Genomic DNA, 25,568 nt, shown 5'->3' with positions numbered 1-25,568 from the left:
TGTCGCTCTGAGACAGCAGAGGGGGACAAGGAGAAGTGAGTGAAATATGTGTTGCTTCTCCAGGCCTTCATATCAGAAACACCTGCCGCTGCCCTGAGGACACAAGGCTGGTCGCCGGCTGGTGCTCTCGGCTCCCTCTGCTGTTTGCTGGGTGAGGATGCCCTGGGCTTGTGGCATTTTTCTTAAAAAAAAAAAAAATAATAATAATAATAATAATAATAGTAGAAGGCAGGTCTTAACAGTAGTTGTTCACTGGAGACACTTTGGAGTTGACAATTAGTGAGGACTCAACTTTTTAAAATGTGATCTTAAGCTTTTTGATTTTTTAACTGAAGTTCAGAAAAATTAGTTGATACTTGTGCATCCATGTGAGTGATGCTGTGGTCTCTGGTACGTCAGCTTTTTAATTTGTTTCCGGAATCCAGCTCTTAGAAGCCGGACGGGTTGGGCATTCTACCTGCAAATCAGGCTGAACAGAGGCTGGGCCTTGGTGCTGTTAGGAGCTCCAGGCACTTCCTGCTGAGAGCATTAGGGAAAGGCCTGCGTGTGGGTGCCTGCGAGAAATACCAAGTTCATGCGAAATTGGAAATCGCCAGACATTCTGGAAAAGTACAGTTTTCATAATCAAATAAACCCTGGTAGTATAAATCTTGTATTTTTACTGCAGCGTTTGTTTAAGGAGAAGCATTTTTGACAGCTCTTGTAGCTTGTGAAAGGAAATGCAGACTGCACAAAGCTAGATGTCCTTCTGCAAAATGTTAAACATTTGCTGACCTTGTCGTAAAGTTTTATTGATTATTTGGAAAGCTCTTTCATTTGTTGATTTTAGTGTCTCATCTCTAGGCATCTGGCGAAAAGGGTAGTTTTCCTGGCTTACCAATTACTTTCATGAAATCAGAGAAACATTTTCAAGTCTTATGTGAAAACATCCTTCCTTCCTGTTTATTACTGCGTTTACGTGGGGATGGTGAGCTAAAAATGACGATACAGGAGCACACTGGCCGTCTTTCTCTGCTTGGTGTCTGGGTCATGTTCTTTTCTGATTTCATTTCCTTCATGCCGGCATTTTTATAATACTGAAAACTATCAGCATAAAGGATATTTTTAATTAAAAAAAAGTAACTCAGAAATGCTTAGGTTCAGTTGGATATGTGACATATTGGAGGTGGGTAGTCTGGCAGCCAATCTGAACACTTTTGTGTGTGCGTAGAGACAGGGTGCCACTGTGTCACCCAGGCTGGAGTGCAATGGCTCAGTCTTGCCTCACTGCAATTCTCACCTCCTGGGCTCAAGCCATCCTCCTGTCTCAGCCTCTCGAGTAGCTGGGACTGTAGGTGCATGCCACCACACTGGCCTAATTTTTGTGAATTTTTTTGTAGAGATGGGGTTTCGCCATGTTGCGTAGGCTGGTCTGGAACATCTAGGCGTAAGTGATCTACCTGTCTCAGCTCCCAGAGTGCTGAGATTACAGGTGTGAGCCAGCCCTGAACACTTTTTTTTTTTGAGATGGAGTCTCCCTCTGTCACCCAGGCTGGAGTGCAGCGATGGGATCTGGGCTCACTGCAAGCTCCACCTCCCAGGTTGAAGTGATCCTCCCGCCTCAGCCGCCCAAGTAGCTAGAACTACAGGCGTGCACCACCACACTCAGCTAATTTTTATATTTTTAGCAGAGATGGGGTTTCACCATGTTGGCCAGGCTGGTCTTGATCTCCTGACCTCGGGTGATCCACACATCTTGGTTTCCCAAAGTGCCGAGATTACAGGCATAAGCCACTGTGCCTGGCCACCTGAACACATTTAATTGTTGAGGCTGAAATAAATTACATTTAAAATGAGTGAAGCCGTTGAAGCCATTGTTATCCAAACTATGCTCCTCAAACTTTCTTTGCCTCTTTTTTAAAAGAACCAGATTCTTCTAAAAATTCTTAAATGTTTTAAAAAGAGGTACCATTTCCACCTTAAACTTCATGGCCATGAGAGGGCTTTGCTACCGTGCTGGGCACGCCCCATGGAGATGGGCGACTACTGGTCACTCCTGTCGGGCAAGGTGAGGCCAGGCTGGCCACTCCACACTTCTCTGTTCAGGAAGGAAAGTGAGTGCCTCACTCTTGAGGGCGGCTTGCTTGGTGGCCCTTCCTCTGGTTCAGGAGCAACCACCCTGAGAGCCAGTTAGGCACTGGGAGGGTTGGAGTTGCTGGCTGGAGAGCCCCCCAGGTGCTGGGAGGGCTGGAGTTGCTGGATGGATTGCTATTGCTGTTTTGAATATTGCTTCCCGCTCACATGCGTGTCTGGCCACTGAGGGCTGCAGTCTAGCATTTCTGTTTTTTTTTCTTTTTTTTTTTTTTTTTTTTGGAGATGGAGTCTCCCTCTGTCACCAGGCTGGAGTGCAGTGGTGCGATCTCAGCTCACTGCAACCTCCGCCTCCTGGGTTCAAGCGATTCTCCTGCATCACCCTCCGAAGTAGCTGGGACTACAGGTGCCCACCACCACACCCAGCTAATTTTTTTTTGTATATTTAGTAGAGACGGGGTTTCACCTCGTGATCTGCCCGCCTCAGCCTCCCAAAGTGCTGGGATTACAGGCGTGAGCCACCGCGCCTGGCCAATCTAGCATTTCTTTTTTTTTTTTTTTTTTTTTTGAGACGGAGTCTTGCTCTGTTGCCCAGGCTGAAGTGCAGTGGCGCAATCTCAGCTCACTGCAAGCTCCGTCTCCCGGGTTCATGCCATTCTCCTGCCTCAGCCTCCTCAGTAGCTGGGATTACAGGCGCCCACCACCACGCCCGGCTAATTTTTTTGTATTTTTTAGTAGAGACAGGGTTTCACCGTGTTAGCCAGGATGGTCTCGATCTCCTGACCTCGTGATCCGCCCGCCTCAGCCTCCCAAAGTGCTGGGATTACAAGTGCAATTTAGCATTTCTTTAGCCTCATTTGTCTGGTGCTGGATTAGGTCCTAGAAGGTTCATACAATTAGCAACAGTATTTTTCCTTCCAGAGACATACTTATTCCTCATGCAGAAATGCAGAGTCAATGTCTAAATAAGGTAAAAGCTTGAAGGAATTTTGGATAAGAGAAAATTTCCCATAAAAATGTTTACTTTTATCCTTTTTTTCTTTTTTAACACCGTAGTATTCCTGACATATTGACTATTCAATTTAGAAAGATTGGCAGTTGGACTCAGATAATTCAGTATTTGGCTCTGGACAGTTGATAAGAACCCTGCTGAAAATGGTTTATATGCAGGAGGTTTCAGCAACTCAGATCAACTCTGCTGATCTCAGGATCTATGCTAGGATGAAAAAAAAGTCCCTGGCATAAACTTGTTTTTCTTGTCACTAGTGTTTTCCAGTTGAATGAGTTTAAAAATAATAAAAGATAAAATACAAATAAATAACAGCCCTATTAAGGGAGAATTGCATGTGCTTGTATTTAGATAGAAGAGTACGTTCTGGATGTCGAAGTTCACGGGCACAGAATATAGAAGGAGGCAGGTGACGGAGGAAGAGCCTTCTGGAAGCCGTGGGTTTCTTTTCACTCACATGCACCTGCTGAGCGCCAGCTGTGCACCAGGCACTGTGAGCTGCACTGCAGACGGGCGTGTTCCTGGGAGGGGCTTCTGTGCTGTTTCTGTGGGAAAGGGGAAGCCCAGCACGTCTTCTGTGATGCGTATGTGATCACAAAACGATTAGGCTGGCTCTGCATGCTGGGGCTGTCTCAGAGCCTGGCACTGCTCATTGTTAACATCCACTGTCACATTCACCCACAGTTCTGGGATTATCCTTAATTTACCCACAAGGAAACTGGAGTTCATGCTCGGTATTTTGCAACACAGTAAGCAGTGAAGTCTGAAAGACTCAGGTGCTTACTCTCAGCCACAACGTCTTGCTTCATTTCAGGAATATTTTTAAATATCTTTAATACTTTTTGAATAATTAATGAATCATGCACCCAAGTAGTCTCTGTTGTGACCCCCTCGCGTGTGGTACACACTGTTGTGACCCATATCACAGATTTGTTGTGCTTGGTTTTTTATTATTATTTTATTTATTTATTTTTGAGAAGGAGTCTTGCTCTGTCACCCAGGCTGGAGTGCAGTGGCACAATCTCGGCTTATCACAACCTCTGCCTCCCAGGTTCAAGCAATTCTCCTGCCTCAGCCTCCCAAGCAGCTGGGACTACAGGTGAGCACCACCACGCCTGGCTAATTTTTGTATTTTTAGTAGAGATGGGGTTTCACTATGTTGGCCAGGCTGGCCTGGAACTCCTGACCTCAGGTGATCCACCTGCTTTCTCCTCCCAAAGTGCTGGGATTACAGGCGTGATCCACCACGCCCAGCTTGTTGATTTAAGTGTATGATTTATTGGTTTTTACTCTATTCACACGTTTGTGCAACTCTCACTGCTGTCTAATTCTAGAGCATTTTCACTGCTCCTGAGAGAAACCTTGTACCCATTAGCAGTACTTACCATTCCCTCTCCCCAGCCCCTGGCAACCACTAATCTACTTTTTGTCTCTATGGATTTGCCTATTGTGGATATTTCATATAAATGGAATCATACTATACGGGGTCTTTTGTAGCTGGCTTCTTTCATTTAGCATAATGTTTTCAAGGTTCATCCATGTTGTATTGTTATTTAATTACTTTCTCTGGCTGAATAATAGTATTCCATTGTATAGGTAGACTACATTTTGTTTATTTAGCTATCAGTTGATGGATATTTTGGTTTTCACTTTTTGAATATTACGAATGATGCTGCTGTGAATATTCATGTACAAGTTTTTTTATATTAAATTTTTTAAAACCTGGTTCTTAGTAAACATGCAGTATGCAAGTTTTTGTGCAGACATGCTTTCATTTCTCCTGTTTATATACCTAGGGGTGGAATGACGGGTCATGTAGTAACTGTGTTTAGCACTTTGAGGAACTGCCAGGCTACATCATTTTACAATCTCACTAGCAGTGTGTAAGAGTTCATCTCTCCACCTCATGGCCAACACTTGTTATGATTTGTCTTTTTTATTGTAGCTACACTAGTGGGTGTGAAGTGAGGTCTGGTTACAGTTTTGATTTGCATTTCCCTGATTGCGAATGACATTGAGCATCTTTTCCTGTGCATATTGGGCATTTATATTAATATATCTTCTTTGGAGAAATGATGATTCAGATCCTTTGCCCATTTTTAAATTGGGATGTTTGTCTTTATGAGTGAGTTGGGAGAGCTTTTTGTGTATTCTGGATGTAAGTCCCTTATCAGATATGTGATTTCAGATATTTCCTGTGCTTCTGTTGTTTGTCTTCTCACTTTTTTTTTTTTTTTAAATGAGACAGAGTCTCGCTGTGTCGCCCAGGCTGGAGTGCAGTGGTGCGATCTCAGCTCACTGCAAGCTCCGCCTGCCGGGTTCACGCCATTCTCCTGCCTCAGCCTCCTGAGTAGCTGGGACTACAGGCACCCGCCACCACGCCCAGCTAATTTTTTAAAAAAATATTTTTAGTAGAGACGGGGTTTCACTGTGTTAGCCAGGATGGTCTCGATCTCTTGACCTTGTGATCCGCCCACCTTGGCCTCCCAAAGTGCTGGAATTACAGGCGTGAGCCACCGTGCCCAGCCATCTTTCTTAATGGCTTCTTTTGAACATTTTTTTGTTCAGGTTTGGTGTTTGTAGTTAAAAAACAGAATGGTTTTTATTTCAGTGAAGTTTAACTTACCTGTTTTTCATGTTTTACCTGTAAGAATCCATTGCCTAATCCAAGGCCACAAAGATTTACATGTGGTGTTTTGTTTTGTTTTGTTTTGTTTTTGAGATGGAACCTCACTCTGTCACCAGGCTGGAATACAGTGGCGTGATCTCGGCTCACTGCAACCTCTGCCTCCCAGGTTCACGCGATTCTCCTGCCTCAGCCTCCTGAGTAGCTGGGACTACAGGCATGTGCCACCATGCCCAGCTAATTTTTGTATTTTTAGTAGAGACGGGGTTTCACCATGTTGGCCAGGATAGTCTTGATCTTTTGACCTCATGATCCACTCACCTCGGCCTCCCAAAGTGCTGGGATTATAGGTGTGAGCCACCATGCCCAGCCGTGTTTTAAATGTTTTGTAGTTTGAGTTCTTACATGTAGGCCTTCAATTCATTTTGAGTTAATTTTTTTGTATATGGTGTGAGGTAGGGGCCCACATTTATTCTTCAGCATGTGGTTGTCCAGCTGCCCCAGTACTATTTGAAGATGCTGTTTTCCCCCATTGCATGATCTTGGGGTTGTGTCTGTTTGTAATGGAATCCTGCAGTATTTTGTGTCTGGTTTTTTTTTAGCTTCACATACATCCATGTGATTCATCAGTGTTGTGTGTGACAGGAGTTCATCCTTTTTTTTTTTTTTTTTTTTTTTGAGACAGAGTCTTGCTCTGTCACCCAGGCTGGAGTGCAGTGGCTCGCTACAACCTCTGCCTCCTCGGTTCAAGCGATTCTCCTGCCTCAGCCTCCCTAGTAGCTGGGACTATAGGCACGTGCCACCACGCCTGGCTAATTTTTGTATTTTTAGTAGAGACAGGGTTACACCATGTTGGCTAGGCTAGTCTTGAACGTCTGACCTCAGGTGATCCACCCGCCTCGGCTTCCCAAAGTGCTGGGATTACAGGCATGAGCCACCACTCCTGGCCCCTCCTTTTTTTTCTTCTTCTTTTTTTTTTAATGTGTACCAGTTCATTACATGAATACTACAGGTTATCCACTCTTCTGTGAGTGGACATTTGGGTAGTTTGCAGTTTTTGATAATTATGAGTAAAGCTGCTCTGAACATTCTTGTGTGTGTCTTTGGTAGACATACCTGCTCATTTCTCTTGGGTGTTTACCTGGGAGGGAATTTCTGGGCCGTAGGGTACACATATGTTAGCCTAAGCGATACAAGTGCAATTGGTGGGGGAGAGGGGTGGCACATCGGACAGTGTGCTTGCTTACAGGAGAGTGAAAGAATTGCTTACTTGAATTACCAGTTCTCAAGTAATTTGAAAGACACAGTTCACCTTAAACTAAAATGATACTTGCTGCATGGACTGTCAGTTCTTCAGAAGATGGTACTAATCATGACATTAGAAGCAGCTGGTATTTTACTGTGCAGAAAGAAAACCAGACTTTTCTGAATTCACAGCAGTGGCACAAAGAAATTTCAAAATATACTGTCTACTAGATGATTAAGAGCAACAAGAAAAATGAGTGGAGTTAATTTTTGCCTCTGAATTTTAAAACTGACACGTAAAAAGTCTTACGTGGGGAGTAAAGACAAATAACAAGGGATTAAAAATACCAAACATTTAGACTGGGCCCAGTGGCTCACGCCTGTAATCCCAGCGCCTTGGGAGGCCAAGGTGGGCAGATGACCTGAGCCCAGGAGTTTTGAGACCAGCCTGGGAAACATGGTGAAACCCCATCTCTACAAAAAATGGAAAAATTAGCCAGGCATGGTGACACATGCCTGTAGTCCTAGCTACTTGGGAGGCTGAGGCAGGAGGATTGTTTGAGCCTGGGAGGTGGAGGTTCCAGTGAGCTGAGATTGCGCCATTGCACTCCAGCCTGGGTGGCAGAGGGAGACCCTGTCTCTAAAAAAATAAAAAAATATGGCCGGGTGTGGTGGCTCATGCCTGTAATCCCAGCACTTTGGGAGGCCAAGGCAGGTGGATCACGAGGTCAGGAGTTCAAGACCAGCCTAGCCAACATAGTAAAACTTCTGTCACCACTAAAAATACAAAAATTAGCCAGGTGTGGTGGCAGGTGCCTGTAGTCCCAGCTACTTGGGAGGCTGAGGCAGGAGAATCACTTGAATCCAGGAGTTGGAGGTTGCAGTGAGCCAAGATCGTACCCCTGCACTCCATCCTGGGTGACACAGTGAGACTCTGTCTCAAAAAATAAATAAAAATAAATGAAATAAGAAAAACCAAACATGTATATGAACATGGGCCTTCTGTATTGTTTGCTTATTTATCAGAAGGGGATAATATGTATCCTGCAGGTTTTATTTTATTATTTATTTATTTATTTGAGACAGAGTCTTGCTGTGTCACCTAGGCTGGAGTGCAGTGGCGTGATCTCAGCTCACTGCAAACTCCGCCTCCCAGGTTCATGCCATTCTCCTGCCTCAGCCTCCCGAGTAGCTGGGACTACAGGCGCCCGCCACCATGCCTGGCTAATTTTATGTATTTTTAGTAGAGACAGGGTTTCACCGTGTTAGCCAGGATGGTCTCGATCTCCTGATCCACCTGCCTTGGCCTCCCAAAGTGCTGGGATTACAGGTGTGAGCCGCCGCACCTGGCCTCCTGCAGGTTTTAGAGAGATTATTATATAACATCCCTGACCCATATGTAGATGTTCAGAAAGTGGAAGCTGCCATTAGCAATGGGTGGGTTGAATGTTTCATCAAATATTTAGGGTATAAGAGAATAAAAAGCAAATTGAAAGTATTAAAAGATCCTGCCTTCTCATGTCTGTCAAATAGGAAGGACTATGTTATAAGCTTGAATTAATCCTAAGAGTTTGGTGGATATTACATTTAGTTGCTAAAAATTCCCCAAATTACTAATTACTGAAATTAAGTTGCTCTCCTTTGCACCTTATTTACTGATGCTTTGCAAACCTTTTACTCTGTTGCATTCAAAACTCTTCCTGCCTGCTTCTTAATGCGGCGTGGAAGCATTTAATCACTGTAGATACCGTTTAATCACTGCACTTTGTCATGAGTGCTGTGCCTACTGTCTTCTAGAAGTGTGTTAGCAAGTCTCCGTCTCAAGGGTTAGAGAGCCAGGAAGAGTAAGTTAGGACGGACTCTGTTACAGAGCTCTAGAGGCCAGAGCATTGGGGCTCCTTTCTGTCCTTCCGCCTCAGTTAAACAGAGACAAGTCCGAGGCCTTCCGGGAGGAAGATGTGTAGACAGTTCTCTTCCTGGCTGTCACGTCGTCCTTCCTGTCCTGGCGGTCCCAGCCCAGTTTGGAGTGTGTGGGAGAGCGTCCCTGTGTATATTTAGGACTACCCTGGCATTGTACTAGGAAGGAGTGAGGATTCATTCTCGATTTCTCATCCTGCTCCAGTGCAGCAGCTGAGCTCATTTCCTGTGATCCTGTTCCTGGGGCCGGGGTGGGCACCCCCCATCAGTGCTGGTGGTGTGAAGGGTCCTGCCCAGCTGACATGGGGGCTCCCTCTGGGACTAGTTTTCCCTGCACTGTGTGCTGCCTTTTGTCTTTGAAAATTGATCTGTGCGTGATCTTAAATACCTCTGTTTGGCAAGCTGCAAAATCTGCATATTAGACTATACATATTCTGCATATTAGAATGTATATATGTAATATAATACCAGTAGTTGACTTAATAAAAGTGTATATGTTTATGAATATATTTGCTTTGTCAAAACTAAAGTTTTTACTCGAAAATCAGTTTAAAAAAAAAGAAAAAAATTAAGAAAAACCAGTGAGTAAAATTATTGATTTCTACCAAAGAAAAAACAATTAGGATCAGGTGTAGTGGTTCATGCCTGTAATTCCAACACTTTGGAAGGCCAAGGCGGGAAGATTACTGTAGCCCAGGAGTTTGAAACCAGTCTGGGCAACATAGCAAGAACCTGTGTCTACAAAAAATAAAAAATTAGCCACTGCCAGGCGCGGTGGCTCATCCCTGTAATCCCAGCACTTTGGGAGGCCAAGGCAGGTGTGGATCACCTGAGGTGAGGAGTTCGAGACCAGCCTGACCAAGAAGGTGAAACCCATCTCTACTAAAAATAGAAAAAGTAGCCAGGCATGGTGGCAGGCACCTGTAATCTCAGCTACTGGGGAGGCTGAGACAGGAGAAATGCTTGAACCTGGGAGGCAGAGACTGCAGTGAGCCAAGATCGCACCACTGCACTCCAGCCTGGGTGATGGAGTGAGACTTGATCTCAAAAAAAAAAAAAAAAAATTTGCCACATGATAATGTGCACCTGTAGTCTCCGCTACTCGGGAGACTGACGGGAGAATCACTTGAGCCCAAGAGATCAAGGCTGCAGTGAGTGAGCCATGATCACGCCACTGCTCTTCAGCCTGGGGGACCCTGCCTCAAAAAAAAAAAAAAGAAAAGGAAAAGAAAAGAAAAAAAATAGCTATATCTGTGGATTGCTGCTTTTTTCATGGTGTGGAAATGAACAATTCTTAAGAGAATGAGTGTGGACTGGTGCAGTGGGAGCCTGAGGGGGGTGGGTGAGCCCATTCCAAAGAAACACCCCCCTACTGACCGGGTGGAGCCACAGAGGCGGCCAGCATCGATATTGTTCGTTTCAAGGAATTGGCTGTGTTCTGGCAATTGCTTATGGAAGCTTGGGGCATTTATTTTGTCACCCTAGAATTTAATTTATGGTTTATTGTTAGCACTTAAGCCAGTGAGAATGAACTTGTCTCCAGCCTCTGTGATCTCTGGGTGATACCCTGCCCCCTAACAGCTGGATCAGTTGACGAGTGTGATGTGAGCACCCGTGGAGAACGGGCCAGCTTTCTGCTATGTCAAGATGAGTGGTGTTTTTGTTTGTTTTGTTTTTTAAACAAAACACTTTGGTGAAAATGATTTCAAACATCTCCTGGGCGTGGTGGCATGCGCCTGTAGTCCCAGCTGCTTGGGAGACTGTGGGAGGATCTGTTGAGCCCAGGAAGTGGAGGCTGCAGTGAGCTGTGATGGCACCACTGTGCTCCAGGCTGCTGAGGAGTGAAACCCTGTCTCAAAAACAACAGCAACAAGAACTCCTCAGGGTTCTCTCTTCTGTCTCCACCCCACCTCTCTCATTCTCAAAAGGCTAATCAGACTTCTGTCCCCTGCCTCCCTCAAAACTGCTGCTTTTGTCAAGGCCACCTGTGGTCTCCACGTGGCAAAAGCCAGTACAGTAGGTAATTCCTGGTTGTTATCCACCTTCCCGGATGGAAGTCCTGGCTTTCTCTGCACCCTGCTGGCTTCTCTTTCCCGCAGCTCCCTCATGTCGAAGCCCCCCAGGGTTCAGTCCTCGGCCCCTCCCCTGTCTCTGCTGACTTCCTGGTGATCTCATCCGATACTAGCTGTACACTGGGCACCTTGGCTTTCTCTCTGGAACCGCATCACTTGTCCAGCTGCTTCCCTGCCACTCAGCCCACCAGCCTCTGTCAGCCTTCCCGTGCAGGCACCTCCAGCGTCCTAGTGCTCGGCCAGTGCTCTGTGCGAGTGTCAACCTGCATGCCCCATCCACTCGTCTCACTTTCAGGAACAGCCAGGATCTCACCACTGCTTCTGATCAGACTGCTGTCGCCTGTACCACACGACCCCCGCTGGCCCACCCCGCTCCTCAGGTGTTCTCAGACTCAATCTGTGTCTCACTTGTCTTCTTGTCTTTTGTGTCGGAATGTTCTTTTTTTTTTTAAGACTAGGTCTTGCTCTGTTGCCCAGGCTGGAGTGCAGTGGCACGTTCTCAGGTCACTGCAACCTCCGCCTCCTGGATTCAAGCGATTCTCCTGCCTCAGCCTCCCAAGTAGCTGGGACTACAGGCATGCGCCACCATGCCCAGCTAGTTTTTGTATTTTTAGTAGAGATGGGGTTTTACCATGTTGGCCAGGATGGTCTCGATCTCTTTTTTTTTTTTTTCTTTTTTTTTTGAGATAGAGTCTCACTCTGTCACCCAGGCTGGAGTGCAGTGGCGCAATCTCAGCTCACTGCAAGCTCTGCCTCCCAGGTTCACACCATTCTCCTGCCTCAGCCTCCCAAGTAGCTGGGACTACAGGCGCCCGCCACCAAACCTGGCTGATTTTTTAAAAAAATATTTTTAGTAGAGACGGGGTTTCACTGTGTTAGCCAGGATGGTCTCGATCTCCTGACCTTGTGATCCACCCACCTCGGCCTCCCAAAGTGCTGGGATTACAGGGATGAGCCACCATGCCTGGCTCGATCTCTTAACCTCGTGATCCGCCCGCCTCGGCCTCCCAAAGTGCTGGGATGACAGGTGTGAGCCACTGCGCACGGCCACGTCCAAGTGTTCTTAAAGGGCTCCCTTTTTAATCCTCTAAAGTCTCAAGTTGCATTAAGTTAAAATTTAATGTTTGTTCTTTTTACGGCATTATACTTCCTGATTATCAGCCTGTGCTCCTATATCAGCTAGAGCTCTATATCAGCTAGAGCTCTATATCAGCTCTGTATCAGCTAGAGCTCCTATTTAGAGAACTGTATTTGGGGTTAAGAGGGCTTGTGGGAAGAGTCACTTTTCTCAGACTCGTGATTCTTGATGAGAGGGGTCTGTGGCTGGCTCCTTGTGAAGGCAGTGTTCTGACATCTTACAAAAGAGCTTAGTTATTATGAAACAAAACACATTTTGTGTAATTTGAACACATTTTTCTAAAACTTTGTGATAGGTACTAATCTTCTGTAGCTGCATCAGCCGCCTGAACTGTAAGAATAAATTCCAAGCCTTTGGAGCTGTGAACTCTCTCCAGGGTGGTCCTGTGAAAGCGCCTGCATTCCCTGCCACGTGCGGGCCAAGGCGCTGACTCCTGGCACATACCCTGTACTCTCACTCTCACGGGGGGTTCAGCATGTGCCCTGTCCACTCTGGCTGCCCTCCTTGGTCCCTGGGGTGCTGTTCTGGCCCCTTCTCTCTCTGCAAGAGGACCAGATGCATAGCGCGTCAGTGTGCCTGGGCCCTCGCACACATCCATACCTTCTCTAGCCTGGCCTCTGGCCCTCGGCCTCCGCGTAGGTCTTGCTGGGCCGTCGGTAGGTGCCTCCCCTGCAGCTGCCCCCACGCTCCAGCAGCCGTGGAGGTGCTGCTCCAGGCAGGTGTGGGTCCTGTCGTGTCTTGAAGGGACGGAGTGGTAGCTGGCGGTTACAAGGAGAGGACCTCAGGAGAGAACCATGCTGTGGGTGGAGTTGACGACTCACTTGGGGGCGAGACGTCTGTCCCTTGTGTCCTCTGCATGTCGCTTGGCCTTTGGGGCCCTGTTCCTTCATTGGTAAAAGGTATTATTCGTAGTGGATAACCTGTCAGACTGTTTCCAATTCCAAATGTATTGATGTGGCCACAAAGCAGCTGAGGCCCAAACAGTCAGGGTGGCACGGATGAACAGAACCATCCAGGGGGAGGCGAAGAGCTTCTGCTGGACAGGGGAAAGCAGGACTTCTGCCCACCTGCCTCAGGCTTCAGCTCTTGACACTGTCCTCTTTCCTCAGAACCTCCCACCCTGGGCACTCCTTCCAGCTGGTCTCATCTTGTTTGATTTCACAATGGTTTTCTGTCAGTTTTAGACAAAGATCCTCCTTCCGCCTGCAGTTCTTCTTAGCAAAGCTTTTCCTATTTAAAGGAAGCACTGGGCTCCATTTTCCCTTACAGTTTAGATCTCATATTTGTCGGTGGTTACACTTGATTGATTAATCCATTGTCTTCTAGGGCATCAAGAGAAGTTCTTTAGGGGACAGTCCGGGGTAGGAGGAATGAAGAGATTGATTAGGAGAAAATTTCTCCAGTAAAAGTTAAGCTGTCTAAAGGCTAAAGCTTTATTCAGCCTTTTGGATGGAAAATCTCCCAAGATGTTGAATATCCTTATTTTAGGAGGCATGTGAACCCTCCGTGTAGAGAAGGCCATCCTTTCGTGATGACTCCTCGTGAACATCAGTTGCCACATGCCATAGACACAGGCAGCTGTGCTGAAGGGGTCCTGTCAGCGTGCCAGGTCCGGGGGAGTGGCGGTCAACCCTGTCTTAGAGCCTGGTGAGGAAGACAGGCAGGAAGAGATGGCTTTATGTTGGGTGAGGGGCTATGGGCTCTTCAGGAGAAGTCTGAGACGATGCCCAGGTGCGGTGGCTGATGCTGTGGGTGATGGTGTGGGCGATGCAGGGCTTGGTGGACAGTAGTCTCCCAGTTGCTGCAACTTGGAGCCTCGTGAGTGCTGGCTGGTCAGCCTGGCTCAGCTTCTGAGCTGCAGGGCGGCCGTGTCTCTAGGGCCTTAGCATATTTCGGGGTGGTAGCCCACGCCTGTAATTCCATCACTTTGGGAGGCCAAGGCGGGAGGATCACTTGAGCCCAGGAGTTCTAGACCAGCCTGGACAACACAGCAAGACCCCGTCTCTAAAAAAGAATTAGCTGGCATGGGAGCATGCCTGTGGTCCCAGCTACTGGGGAGGCCAAGGCAGGAAGATCCCCTGAGCCTGGGAAGTGGAGGCTGCAGTGAGCTGTAGCACTCCACTGCACTCCAGCCTGGGTGACAGAGCAAAACCCTGTCTCAAAAACAAACCAAAAAACCGAATGGCCTGCATCCGCCCTGGAAGCTGTGTCTGTAGTTGCCTCACAACAGGCTGGTTCTCCCGCTTCTCACCCCTCACCTCTTCCTGCCCCCATGGAAGCTGGTGGTTTCGAAGTGATCACTTTTTGAAAATATAAAACAGCAGTAGAGTCCTGTAAGAAAAACCAATTTTTTGAGATGGTCTCTTCACGATTTCAGACTGTAGCACTAACTACAGGATGTAATTGGATTCTGTTGCCCCAGGCCTTACTCCCCTCCTCACCCCAACTTGCTGTCCTGGCCTCTCCTGCTTTGGTGTGTAGCACCCCATGCATCAAGCTGCCATGGCTAGAAACCTAGTGCACATCCTGGAATCTTCTTTGCTCATCCCGTGCCACAGTCCACTCTAGTTCCAACACTATCGATGCGACTTCCTCCTCTGTTCCAGGGCCACTGTCTCATTCGTTTCTAAGCCACCATTGTTATCTTAATGGGGCGGTGGTAGCTGTATCCAGTGGGCCCTCCTTCCTTGACCCTCTAAGTTTTCCAAATAGCAACAAATGAACTTCTAAAAGTATTTTTAAAACATTTTTGAAGCAGTTTGAAACTTCAGAAAAGTTGCAAACAACAGAAGAAAGAACTCTTCTCCCCCAACTATTTGCCATTGAATACTTTACCACAGGGATCCCCAACCCCCAGGCCACGGACAGCTTCATGGTCTGTTAGGAACCAGGCTCCACGGTAGGAGATGAGTGAGCATTCCCACCTGAGCTCTACCTCCAGTCAGATCAGCGTGGCGTTAGATTCTCAAAGGAGCACGAACCCTATTGTGAACTGTGCATTTGAGGGATCTATGTTGCATGCTGCTTATGAGAATCCAGTGCCTGATGATCCGAGGTGGGACAGTTTCGTCCCAAAATCATCACCTCACCTCCTCCACCCCCCTACCGGTCTGTGGAAAAATTGTCTTCCATGAAAGTGGCCCCTGGTGCCAAAAAGGTTGGGACCGCTTCTTTAGCATGTATTTCCTACTGACAGGGATATTCTATATAACCACGGTGTAACCAACAAAATCAGGAATGTAGCGTTGATGCATTGCTCTATCTAACCTTCAGATTCCACTGAAGCATTGCAGATTTTCTCATACTCTGCTGTGTAGCAAAAGGGTCTGCTGCAGAGCCACACACACCGTGACCTTGTTCCTTTCTGTGGGATCAGTTCTGTGTCTTTCCTTGACTTTCATGACCTTGACACTGCTGAAGGTTTCAGGCTGGTAGTTTGGAGACTGTTCTTCAGTTTAGGTTTGCCTGGCGTTTCCCGGTGGTTGTTGGATTTGGGTTGTGGATCTTTGCAGGAAAATCACAGAAGTGAGGCTATGTTTTCCCCCTCGTGTCCTGTGGGATGTGCGGTTTCGTCTTGTCACGTAACAGATGCTGGCCACTCTGATTGCTTGATTTCAGGTGGTGTCTGCCTGACTTCACTGTAAAGTCACCATTTTTCCTGCGTAATTGATAGGTATTTTGTTTGGATGTACTTTGAAACTATATAAATATCCCATTTTTCATCAGATTTTTAAATTTTCTATGTTAATATCAGTGTGGACTCCTGATTTCCTGGTATTTTTTGTTTTTGTTTTGAGACAAGGTCTCACTGTTGTCCAGCCTGGAGTGCAGTGGTGCAAACACAGCTCACTGCAGCCTCCCCCTCCTGGGCTCAAGCGATCCCCTCGCCTCAGCCTTGAGAGCAGCTAGAACCACAGGTGTGTGCCACTACACCCTGGTTAATTATTTTATTTTTTGTAGAGATAGAGTCTTGTCATGTTGCCCAGGTTGGTCTTGAACTCCTGGGCTCAAGCAGTCCTCTTGCCTTAGCCTCCCAAAGTGCTGGGATTCCAGGCATGAGCCACTGCACCCAGCCCTGTTTTATTTAATAGATTATAATCTGTGACTGCTTGTGTTTATTTTGAGCACACCCTCACTTCTGGGCACTGGCTGCTGCAGGCTCACCTTGCGGTTTCCTGACCCAGCTCTGGAGTTGCCCGAGGAGCCCTGTCCTATGTTGGAGAATGGTCTTTAGAGACCACGTCCGCACTGGGTGTGCTTGTAGCCGAACTGCTGCTGCTCCTGGACACTCTCGGTAGACAGAGCAAGGACTCTGTATGTTCACACCCATATATGGCTGCATTTATTCCTATCTATCTGTCTATATTGAAGCTGCGAGTTCATACTGATAACCCAATTCTATCCCAGCGCTGTACAGTTTATTCTCGTTTTCTTCCTCGTCTATAACTCCTCTCTTTGACAGTGAGGAACCCAGCCCCATCATCCTGAATGTTGCTTATCTGATCAGTCCTCCTGTAGGTAACAGGAGAACCACCCTCCCCTCACCTGGTTCCCTCCCCTCACCTGGTTCCCTCCCCTTACCTGCTTCACTGGCACTGATGTCCTCCTCACTCCACCCCGCACCCCAGCCAAGCCTGGGGAACTCTGACCGCCCCCCCACTCCCTGTTGAGCTCTGCCTGAAGCAGGTGCTGGAGGGAGACCACAAGGCTGAGAGGCAGGAGGACTACTTGCGGCTTCCTGCCTGCTCCCTCCTAGAGTGACACCCTAGCAGCACCATCCTGGCAGCGAAGTTCCTTTTGGCAGTCGGCCACTGGTGCCAGTTTGGAGTTTTCCCCACACCAGCAGAACAGCCCTGCCACGGCCACCTCAGAGAGCCCAGCGTCAGCTGGTTGTACTCCTTCCAGTCACCGGGGACCCAGCCTGTGGGGCTGCCTTTGAGCTCAGAGACCCAGTGCTGGCCAGCAGCACCCCATCCTCAGGAGTCTGAGTTTCAGCTTTACAGGGCCCTTTGTCCAGGTTTCTGAGTTTTAAAAATTCCAGCCTCGGCCGGGTGCAGTGGCTCACACCTGTAATCCCAGCACTTTGGGAGGCCGAGGTGGGCGGATCACAAGGTCAGGAAATCGAGACCATCCTGGGTAACATAGTGAAACCCTGTCTCTACTAAAAAAAAAAAAAAAAAATACAAAAATTAGCTGGGTGTGGTGGCGCGTGCCTGTAATCCCAGCTACTCGGGAGGCTGAGGCAGGAGAATCGCTTGAACCCAGGAGGTGGAGGTTGCAGTGAGCTGAGATTGTGTTACTGCACTCCAGCCTGGCAACAAAGCTAGACTCCAACTCAAATAAAAATTCCAACCTCTTCTTCATTTCCTGATCCTAATGGCAGAAGGTGCTTCCTGCATTTGCCATCTCCGTGTGGTATTTCCATCTTAGTAACCTAGTTGGTGGTTATTCATGTTAAATGTTCTGTCCCCTGCTCTCAGTACCTGTGTGGTTAGCAGGGTGCTCCGCCCCTGCGATTTGGCTTTCCTTTCTAGTCGTAGCTAATGCGGTCTTAATTATGTTTATTGTTTCTGTTTTTGAAACGAAGTTTTGCTCTTGTTGCCCAGGCTGGAGTTTAGTGGCGAGATCTTGGCTCACTGCAGCCTCTCCCTCCTGGGTTCAAGCGATTCTCCTGCCTCAGCCTCCTGAGTAGCTGGGATTACAGCCGCATGTCACCATGCCCAGCCTAATTATTTTTATACACCAGTACAAAATTGTTAGTGTTCTCGGAGCAGTTTGAAAATATTTGGTGTTTTTGAGAAATAATGTTTTTCTTAGGCTTTTCCTTCTGGGCCCTTTTCTCCTTTGCCCTCTGATTTGGGAATTTTGCTCCTGCTCACACGCAGGTCCCCTGCTGCTTTGCTCTTGTGGTTTGCCTTTCTAAGCCTTCACCCCAGGCTTGCCTCGAAGTTCCTCCCACTTCATCTGTGTCTGCCCGCTTCAGGGAAATGTGTACACAACTATTCAACTACATAATTAACAAAATGTGTTTTATCAAAAGAGTAGGGGAAACTTGACAAGGAAGCGCAGGTGACTTGAGAGTAATTAATGTGGAAAGAAAAGAGAGGACGTTCCGGGCACAGCCTTGGTGCAAGCTGCTTCCTGCGTCTCATCTGCCTTTGTCTTCGCTGTTTTTTGTTTTGTTTTGTTTTTCAGATAGAGTGTCACTCTGTCACCCAGGCTGGAATGCAGCTCAAGGGTTTTTTTCAGCCTGGCCTTTCTTTCTTTTTTAATAACTCAGAACTCATTTGTTCTGTCCCTGGTCTCTACTGATGTGCATTTGCTGTGATGGGCACAACATTCATAACTCACTGTCTCACAGGCCCTGGGAACGTTCTGTGGCTCTTGTAATTGTGGTGAGTGAACCTCAGTAGTGTTGAGCAACTATTAAAGGAGAAAAAAACCCACATAATTAGTCAGATTAATAATACGGAACTCAGAAGCCCAGGAAGTGTCAGATCGCATGTGTTTTGGAGCTAATTGTAGCCACTCCTGCAGTGGTGAGAAATAGGACAGAGAGGGCCCTGTGTACTTTGCTGAGTTCCCCCAGAGGCACCTTTCGTAAAACTGTAGTGATAGAGAATTTGAAAAAGAGCCAGATAGAACAAAAAAAAACCTAGCATAAAACATGCAGATTTGGGCTTGAAGGTGAAAATAGAGACAGATGCAAGAGAGACAATTGACTGCATGGATGCCAGACTGGCAGGATGCATGGCGGGCACGAGCTGGTCTGGAGTCGGACAGCGTGGGCTCCAGTCCTGGCCTTGCCTCGCGCTCTGTGTTCCTGGGAAGAGATGACCTAACCTCTCTCGAGGAGCTTTTTTTTTTTTTTTTTTTTTTGAGACGGAGTCTCACTCTGTCGCCCAGGCTGGAGTGCGGTGGCACGATCTCGGCTCACTGCACACTCCACCTCCCAGGTTCACGCCATTCTCCTGCCTCAGCCTCTTGAGTAACTGGGACTACAGGTGCCCTCCACCACACCTGGCTAATTTTTTTTTTATTTTTAGTTGAGACAGGGTTTCACCATGTTAACCAGGATGGTCTTGATCTCCTGACCTCGTGATCCTCCCTCCTCGGCCTCCTAAAGTGCTGGGATTACAGGCGTGAGCCACTGTGCCCAGCCTCTAGGAGCTTCTTGTGGGGGATGTAACCAGTTGCCACAAAGTGGGGGGCTTAAACAACAGATATTTCTCTCAGTTCTGGAGGCCAGAAGTCCAGAGTCAGGGCGTCAGCCAGGCCATGTCCCTCGCAGGCTCCGGGGAGCTCTCAGCTTCTGAGGATACTGGCAATGCTTGGTGCTCCTTGTGATGCACCAAGTGTGCAGAGACGGCTGCATCACTCCCATCTCTGCCTCCACCCCACATGGCTCTTTTTTCCTCTGTCTCTGTGTCTGACTACTCTCCTTTTAGAAGGACACCAGTCTTGTTGGACTTAGGGCCTACCCTATTCCAGCAGGTGCCCTGATCTTCACTTGGTTACGTCTGTAAGGACCCTGTTTCCAAATGAGGTTACAGTCACAGGTTCTGAGCAGACATAAGTTTTGCTGGGGACACTACCCAACCCAGTACAGTGCCCATAAAAACCTGGCTGAGTTTTCTCGTCTGTGAAGTGTGGATAATAACAGAATTACTCTCAGAGAGTCCACGTGAGGAGGCCGGGAAGAACAGTGTAAGGTGCCTGACTGGTGGACATTACTATTACAGGTGCCACAGGACCTATCCATGACCACCGTGGGTGTCCAGGGAAACTCCAGCACTTGTGTTGCCTTGGAGAATGTCTTGTGTTCCCTCTGCTGACCCTTGGCTCCTGCGTGCAGGCAGGTGGAGCTCAGCTCTCACTCACCTCACGCACTTGTGTCCCGCACGTGGGCTTCGGGCACCCATCAGTTGCTCTCTCGACAGGTGTTCACCTATTGGCTTTGACCAGGAGACTTTTGTGGTGATGATGTTTGCTATGATAGATACTGAAGTATACTGTTGGCGTGTTGCACAACGATGGGGATACTTTCTGAGAAATGCATGGTTAGGTGGTTTTTGTCATTGTGCGAACATGACAACAGCACGTCACAGACTCAGATGGCAAAACTTACTCCACACCTAGGCCATGTGGCACAACCTACTGCTCCTGGGTTACACACCTGTGCAGCGTGCGACAGTTCCGAACACTGTAGGCAGCTGTAGCACAGTGGTTTTTGTGTGTCTATTTTTATTTATTTATTTTTCTGAGATGGAGTCTCGCTTTGTTGCCCAGACTGGAGTGCAGTGGCACGATCTTGGCTCATTGTAACCTCCGGCTCCTTGGTTCAAACTATTCTCTTGTGTCAGCCTCCTGAGTAGCTGAGATTACAGGCACCTGCCACCACATCCGGCTAATTTTTGTATTTTTAGTAGAGACGAGATTTCACCATGTTGGTCTGGCTGGTCTCGAACTCTTGACCTCAGGAGATCCTCCTGCCTCAGCCTCCTAAGGTGCTGGGATTACAGGTGTGAGCCACCGCGCCTGGCCATATTTATGTATCTAAACATAGAAAAGATTCGGTAAAAATATAGTAGTATAATCTTATGGGATCAATGTTATGCATGGAGTCCCTCTTCGGCTGAAACAGTGTTACCAAGTGCATGACTGCAGTTGTTCAGGATCAACATCTGTGTCCATTGGTATAAATGCTCACTTTCCAAAACTTGTCAGATATTAAATATTTTTAAACAAACTTTTTTAAAAGTATAACTTAGTGCAACACCCCACTCAATTAAATTTTTATATAGTATCAACTGATTAGACTAAATTGTTGGTTTTGCTGTTTTACTTGTAGCTAAACCATTTACACAGCTGGTGAAAGAAATGCAGCTTCATCGAGAAGACTTTGAAATAATTAAAGTAATTGGAAGAGGTGCTTTTGGTGAGGTAAGATGAACTTCATTTTGTTAACTTTGCCTAAGTTGCCAAAACATCAGCAGCTTCCATTTCACCTTTTTGTGCACCTATACATTGGTTTGGGGATGAGGTAATTAGTATTATTTGGAGAGTTTGTTTTTTCCTCTCTCTCTCTCTGAGATGAGGTCTCCACCATGTTGTCCAGGCTGGCCTTGAACTCCTGGGCTCAAGTGATCTCCCCTCCTCGGCCTCCTGAGGAGCTGGGGAGAAAATCTGAAAGATAGAATGAAGAGAAAGGAAACTCAAAAGCTTCTGACTGACCTGGGAGATTGTTGGGACCAAAAATAGTTTCTTCAGATGTAGTTTTTTTGTTTTTGTTTTTGAGATGGACGTCTTGCACTGTCACCCAGGCTGGAGTGCAGTGGCGCGATCTTGGCTCACAGCAACCTCTGCCTTCTGGGTTCAAGCTATCCTCATGCCTCAGCCTCCCGAGTAGCTGGGACTACGGGTGCTGACACCATGCCTAGCTAATTTTTGTATTTTTTGTAGAGATGAGGTTTTGCCATGTTGGCCAGGCTGGTCTCGAACTCCTGGCCTCAAGTGATCCACCTGCCCAGATGTCCCGCCCAGCCTCCCAAAGTGCTGGGATCACAGGTGTGAGTCACCACGCCCGGCCTTCTGATGTAGTTTCTAAAACTCCATTTGTTAATTGAATTTTGACTTCTTGGCATTTTCTAAAAAACAGAGAGGGTTGAATAGCAGCTGTTTTCATGCTCTGTACTTGCTTGCTGTTGACACACTCGGTGTGGCTCTGGGTCCGGTTGGCTTTGCCTAGGGGAGGAGGGCCAACCATGTGGGTGCAGCTGGAGAGGCTCACCAGGTCCTCGTATGGGGCTGGGAGCCCTGCCCCAGGAGGCCTGTGGCATCTTGTGGCCTCGCCTTCCAGGCTGTCTCCACAGACCTGCCTCGGCCTTGCAGGACGGTTCTGCCAAGACCAAGGGAGAGGTCAGGCTCCCTCAGTGGCCGCAGGACCGCCTTGTGTGGTTTGACAGTGAGTCACCTGAGTCACCGGAAGAGCTTTGCTTCTTTTTTTTTTTTTTTTTTTTTTGGAGTTGTGTTGCTCTGTCGCCCAGGCTGGAGTGTGCTGGCATGATCACAGCTCACTGCAGCCTCCGCCACCCAGGCTCAGGTGATCCTTCTTCCTTAGCCTCCTGAGTAGCTGTGGCTACAGGCATGTGCCACCACGCCCGGCTAATTTTTTTTGTTATTTGTAGAAATGGGGTGTCACTATGTTGCCCAGACTGATCTTGAACTCCTGGGCTCAAGCAACCCTCCCACCCCAGCCTCCCAAGTAGCTGGGACCACAGGCATGCGCCACGGTACCTGGCTAGTTATTTGTTCTTTTTTCTTTTTAGTAGAGACAGGAATCTTGCTGTGTTGCTGTGTTGCCCAGGCTAGTCTCAAACTCCTGGGCTCAAGTGATTCTCCTGCTTCCACCTTCGAGAGTGCTGGGATTATAGGCATGAGCCACTGTACCTGGTTGAGAAAGCCTTTTAAAAGTAAAAACAGATTTCATTAAGTGATTGCCTGTCCGCCTGCTACCAAGCATTGAGCTGTGCCAGGCGTGGGGGCTTTGGAGGTGAGCAGGGCCCAGGCCACACAGAGCCCTTCAGCCATGGCTAGACTTTACAGAATGCAGTTAGGAGGGAGGGAGAGGCACACCAGGGCAGAGAGACGACCAAAGGAAATGAAGGAATGAGAGAGAAAATTGTTTTAACAGAATGGTTTACAGTTATTTTTAGTACTCTTTTTTGCCAAAGAACTTACTGCAAAACTCAGTTTTGTGTGAGTTTCAAAGAAGATAACATTGATCGCTTTTTGAGCTCCTCCTGATTGAAGGGGGCCTGTCCTTCCCACGCGGCCTTTGCTTCTTGGATTCTCTCCTTGGTCTCGTTCCCTTGGAGCCTCAGAGTCCGTATCTGTGCAAGATGGATTTTAGAAATCCCCCGCAGCTGGGGTCGCTGTGAGGGTAAAGTGGGGGTGCGGATGCGCAGCTCAGCACCGTCTCTGGCACGCAGAACGTGCCTGGTGAATGGCAGCTCTCACGGTGACTCTACAATGTGACTGTGTGGTATTTGATGTTAGAAACAGGGAGGTGAGGTAGATGATGATGCCATTTAAGACCTCTTCAGGCCATGGCTGCTGCAGGCACAGGGACATGCTGGCTGCTTGCCATTGGCAGCCAGAAGGTATGGAAGCTGCTGTCACTGCCAGTGAGTAGCTTACAGGAAGTGCTGAGTTGGAGACTTGGGCACGTGCGTGAGTGACTTACGTAGGGTGGAATGTGCCAGACAATGGTGCAGACATCTTGACGGGTGTTGGTAGTGATGGCAGAGCTTATTCAAGATTTGGTAGAGACTGAAAAGTCCAAGAGGACTTCCTGAAGGAGGTGGCACTTGAGTTGTTCTTTAAAGAATGTGGCTGGTGGCCACCCGCTGAGTGCTGACTGTGCCCCACACTGTGCTGGGCACATTAACTGTCAGGGCTCATGGGTCCTTATAGCTGCCTCAGGAGTCCAGTCCTGCCATTAACCTCCTGTAGTGGTGGAACCTGAGCCACAAAGAGGTGAATTTGCAAGAGTTAAACTCCAGAGCCCACGTGGCCAGTCCCTGCCTCTGTGAAGAAAAGGTTCTTGATGCAGGAACTGGCACATGCTAGGTGGGAAACTTGGCTTTCAGTCACCGCTGGTTTCACAGGCTCCTAGGCTGTTAAGATTTCACTACAGTTTAGTTCCAGCATGCTAGCCTTTTGTTCCAGAACCGCATCTTTGTTCAACTCACATTTGCATTGCAGGTTGCTGTTGTCAAAATGAAGAATACTGAACGAATTTATGCAATGAAAATCCTCAACAAGTGGGAGATGCTGAAAAGAGCAGAGGTAAGTATGGAGCTTGAAAAGCCATACAAATGGGGTTTAGGGTGAGCAGAAAGTGACTGTGAAGCCAGCTGGGGAAAAGCTGCAGTCACCCCACAGCCCTGGGCCTCCCTGCCCCCTGGACGGAGCGAGCACTCTCTTTTGAGGAGGTCCCAGTCTCCTCCCTGGCGCCTGCTGCTCCCCGCCTCAGTGACCACTCGCTTGCTGGACACTGTTCCTGAGAGTGCACCGTCGAGAATGTTGGCGGGTTCTGTTTACTGTAAAGGCAAATAAAAAGCATCAGGAGAGTTTTAGCATTGATTGCAGTTCTGCTCCATACGCAAAAGGAATTAACACGTTTGGACCCTGCTCACCTACAGAATGGGTCTTTAGATTCCCACCTCTAGAGGAGCCTCACGATTATAAATGAAAGTGGACCACTGCTCAGCAGGCTTTGATCAGCTCCTTTTTCTTAGTTCAGTGTCAGTCTTCTTGGTGGCCATTCCATGCCCCTGACCCCATCTCTACAGCCGCGTGCTCTGCCCCTGGTCTCCCTCCTGCCCGCCCAAGGCAGGCCAGGCCTGCTGGGGAGCCCACGCTTTTCCTCTCTGGCCATCTTGAGTTTCTGTCCTCACCCGCCCTCTTGTCTTCCCCTCCCCTGCACTCAGAGCCCAGGCCCTTCCTGGCCAATTGACCTGCTGCTTCCTGCTTCAGATCTGCTCCATCATGCTCCATCCTCTCCCGTGACTCCTGCCTCTGCCCGAAGGCACTCGGCGGTCCCCTCCTTGCAGGCTGCCATTCATCACAGTGGTTTGCTGTAGCCCCGTGTGTCTCTGACCTGCCCTGAGCGAGGCCTGTGCCTGGCAGTGCTGCGGCGGCTCTAGGCTGCTCATCCCTACAGTCAGCGCTTGCTTCTGGAGTTGGATGCCTCTCGACGTGGCCACCTCCTCATTTTGGGAAGTCCTTCTTGGGTTTCTAGACCCTCTCCTCTTACTCCTCTCACCCTTCTAGTAATTTGAGTTGGCGCTTTCCTCTTTGGTCCTGGAATTTGTGCCTGTGCTACCCATGATGGTTGCCACCTTGGGCCGACAACAGTACAACCATTGATTCGGGCCAAATCTCTGCGGGGCCTTGGGTTTTATTAACTTGGTGGGTGTTGTCGATTCCTCGTGACTCAGTCATTCTGGCTTTTCCCTCCTCCGCTCTGGACCCATTTCCCCTTTCCCTGCTATGGCACCCAGCACAAGGTCTCACACCCATTTGTTGCTCACTGAATGCATGTTGGTTGACAGAGTTAGCACCATTTTGCAGTCACCTTGGTCTCAAAATGTTGGTGGCCTGTGATTGCTTCGGCCCCCTGCATCTCCCAGCTTCTGGGATGCACACAGTCTCCCTTCCTTCTTTGGGAGAAGCCTTTGCTCTCTTTCCTTCCATCCTCACTCAGTCATCTCACCGTGTGCTTCCGCTGGGCCTGCCCTCAGCCCCAGCAGCGCTTTCCCCACCCCAAACAGTGGCAAACACAGGAATGTTATTGGAGCAGATTTTTAGGGGGAAAAAGTAGCTACTGTTACATGAACGTGTGGAGAGGTATCAGGTGTTTGGTATTTACCCAAATGTCATGGTGGATGGGTACATTTTAAAAGAGTAAATATTGCTGATTTAATT

The 25,568-nt window shown here is 48.1% G+C and overlaps 1 protein-coding gene across 4 annotated transcripts in view; it reads left to right on the top strand.

Annotated features, from left to right (window-relative positions):
* CDC42BPB (CDC42 binding protein kinase beta) overlaps positions 1 to 25,568 on the top strand; it is a 130,225-nt gene that overhangs the window by 25,806 nt on the left and 78,851 nt on the right. For all 4 annotated transcript variants that reach the window (XM_009249511.4, XM_002825127.6, XM_054530917.2 and 1 more), the window contains exons 2-3: positions 20,929 to 21,020; positions 23,844 to 23,927. In XM_009249511.4, the coding sequence (XP_009247786.2) occupies positions 20,929 to 21,020; positions 23,844 to 23,927 (176 nt within the window). The remainder of the gene's footprint in view (positions 1 to 20,928; positions 21,021 to 23,843; positions 23,928 to 25,568) is intronic.

This window comes from Pongo abelii, chromosome 15, assembly GCF_028885655.2.
Source record: "Pongo abelii isolate AG06213 chromosome 15, NHGRI_mPonAbe1-v2.0_pri, whole genome shotgun sequence".
Lineage (NCBI taxonomy): Eukaryota > Metazoa > Chordata > Mammalia > Primates > Hominidae > Pongo > Pongo abelii.
The sequence above is the reverse complement of the archived record's forward strand: the minus strand, read 5'-3'. Positions and strand labels throughout refer to the sequence as shown.